Here is a 2,156-nt window from a genome sequence, read left to right on the forward strand (position 1 = left end):
CTTACAGTCTTTGACATCTGAGATTGAGTGAAAGATATTGTTACATTTTGTAATCAGGAAAAACTAGTGTCATGGGGATATGAAGCTTATTTGGATTTAGAATTCTTAGAAAATTGACTAAATTAAAAAAATTGACTAAATTTAGAGAAAAATTTTGAAAGACCGTGACTATTGTGAATTTGGATAGTTATGATTTCCCCTATTCCCAAGTACATTCAATTAAGAATGTTACTAATGCAGTATACTCAGTTAGCCCTTAACCATTTCTGTGCCATATGACTACTGCATTTTAAGAAAGTGTTCTTTTTTAGCACCTCGAGCTCCAACCAACTGGAGATTGGGCAAACTGCTTGGCCAAGGAGCCTTTGGCAGGGTCTACCTCTGTTATGATGTTGATACAGGAAGAGAATTGGCTGTTAAGCAAGTTCAGTTTGACCCGGATAGTCCTGAGACCAGCAAGGTAAAAATCACTGTACTTTGTCATGTAAAAGAAGTATTTTTACTAGAAATAAATATGGCATACTGTAGAATTCTTGTTTTTTCCTTAGTATAAATTATTTGCAAAATAGATGATTAGATATGTTTATCTACTTTGTACTTTGGATTTTTGTTTTTTAATATTTCTATTTTATTCCTAATCTGAGTTAGTGTTGCTTTAACATGTCAACAAAGAATGTTTTAAAATGTATTGATTAGAGACTTTAAAATGTTTCCTTTTTGGGAAATAAAAATTTGAGAGTAAAATCACCTTGGTGATCTTTGAAGTTAGAATATTTTGCTTTTACTAACAAACGTTGAAAAGAATTAACAGTGAGCTCTGTCTTTCAGGAAGTCAATGCACTTGAGTGTGAAATTCAATTGTTGAAAAACTTGCTGCATGAGCGAATTGTTCAGTATTATGGCTGTTTGAGAGATCCCCAGGAAAAAACACTCTCCATATTTATGGAATATATGCCAGGGGTAAGTTAGTTTGTTTGTTTGTAAGAGACAGAGTCTCACTTTATTGCCCTCAGTAGAGTGCTATAGCGTACAGCTCACAACGACCTCAAACTCCTGGGCTTAGGCGATTCTCTTGCCTAAGTCTCCCAAGTAGCTGGGACTACAGGTGCCCGCCACAATGTCCAGCTATTTTTTGTTGCAATTTGGCAGGGGTGGGTTCAAACACGCCACCCTCGGTATACGGGGCTGGTGCCCTACCCACTGAGCCACAGGCACTGCCCTAAGGGTAAGTTTTTTGAAAATAGACATATTCAGGTGGTGCCTGTGGCTCAAAGAAGTAGGGCACTTGCCCCATATACCGGAGGTGGCAGGTTCAAATCCAACCCCAGCCAAAAATAAATAATAAGTAAATAAATAAATAACAATAAATAAAATCTTAAAAAAGAAAACAGACATATTCTATTTAAAGTCTTAGTTGACAAAAGAAAAACAAAAACTTTGATTATAAAATGTTAATCCTCATTAAGGACATTTTGGAAGGGTTTTAAATTAGAACTGGGTCATATTTTCTATCCTCTTTATATATCTTTATATTTTTTAACTCATTAATGCTGAAGTATTCTAAAGTATGTACAGACATTATAGTAGTTCATCCTGAGATTTCCCTAAATGCCTTAAAATTCTCATTATAGCTATTTATTCAGACCAGCTTCTAGTTCTAATTCTAGTTTTTATTGAAAGCAGTCAGTTTTCGTATGATGTAGATTTGACAGACAGTTCTTATAACAGTCTTATTTCATGGATTTTTATAAATTGTATTCTCATGGATTTTGTTTAATTTGTTCTTTTATCTCTTCATTTCCTCTAAACTACAAGTGAGATCTAAAGTCTAAATTAGATTCCAGTTCAACCTTTTATTTTGACATATTATAAATGAACTTTGTACTTCATGTTGCATCTCATCAGATGTATAGTTTCCAGTGAAAAAATGATTTTTTCCCTCAGGAAGGCTTTCATTTCCATCTGTTAAAGTGGTGATTATTAATTAGCTTACACATAGGAATTGTTAGGGAAGCTGTTTCAAAATTCAAGTGCCTATGTCTCACCTCAGACTGATTTAGCATTCTCAAAAGATGATACCTTATCCTTCCCTAAAAATGACTTGAGAAAATTTGAAAATCCTACCTACAAGGGGAAGAGTATTAGGATGACTGCAG

The 2,156-nt window shown here is 34.2% G+C and overlaps 1 protein-coding gene across 1 annotated transcript in view; it reads left to right on the top strand.

Annotated features, from left to right (window-relative positions):
• MAP3K2 (mitogen-activated protein kinase kinase kinase 2) overlaps positions 1-2,156 on the top strand; it is an 88,558-nt gene that overhangs the window by 61,911 nt on the left and 24,491 nt on the right. The window contains exons 13-14 of the mRNA XM_023519387.1: positions 312-460; positions 829-960. Coding sequence (XP_023375155.1) covers positions 312-460; positions 829-960 — 281 coding nt within the window. The remainder of the gene's footprint in view (positions 1-311; positions 461-828; positions 961-2,156) is intronic.

Source organism: Otolemur garnettii, unplaced genomic scaffold (genome assembly GCF_000181295.1).
Source record: "Otolemur garnettii isolate 467f Iridium unplaced genomic scaffold, OtoGar3 scaffold00173, whole genome shotgun sequence".
Classification (NCBI taxonomy): domain Eukaryota; kingdom Metazoa; phylum Chordata; class Mammalia; order Primates; family Galagidae; genus Otolemur; species Otolemur garnettii.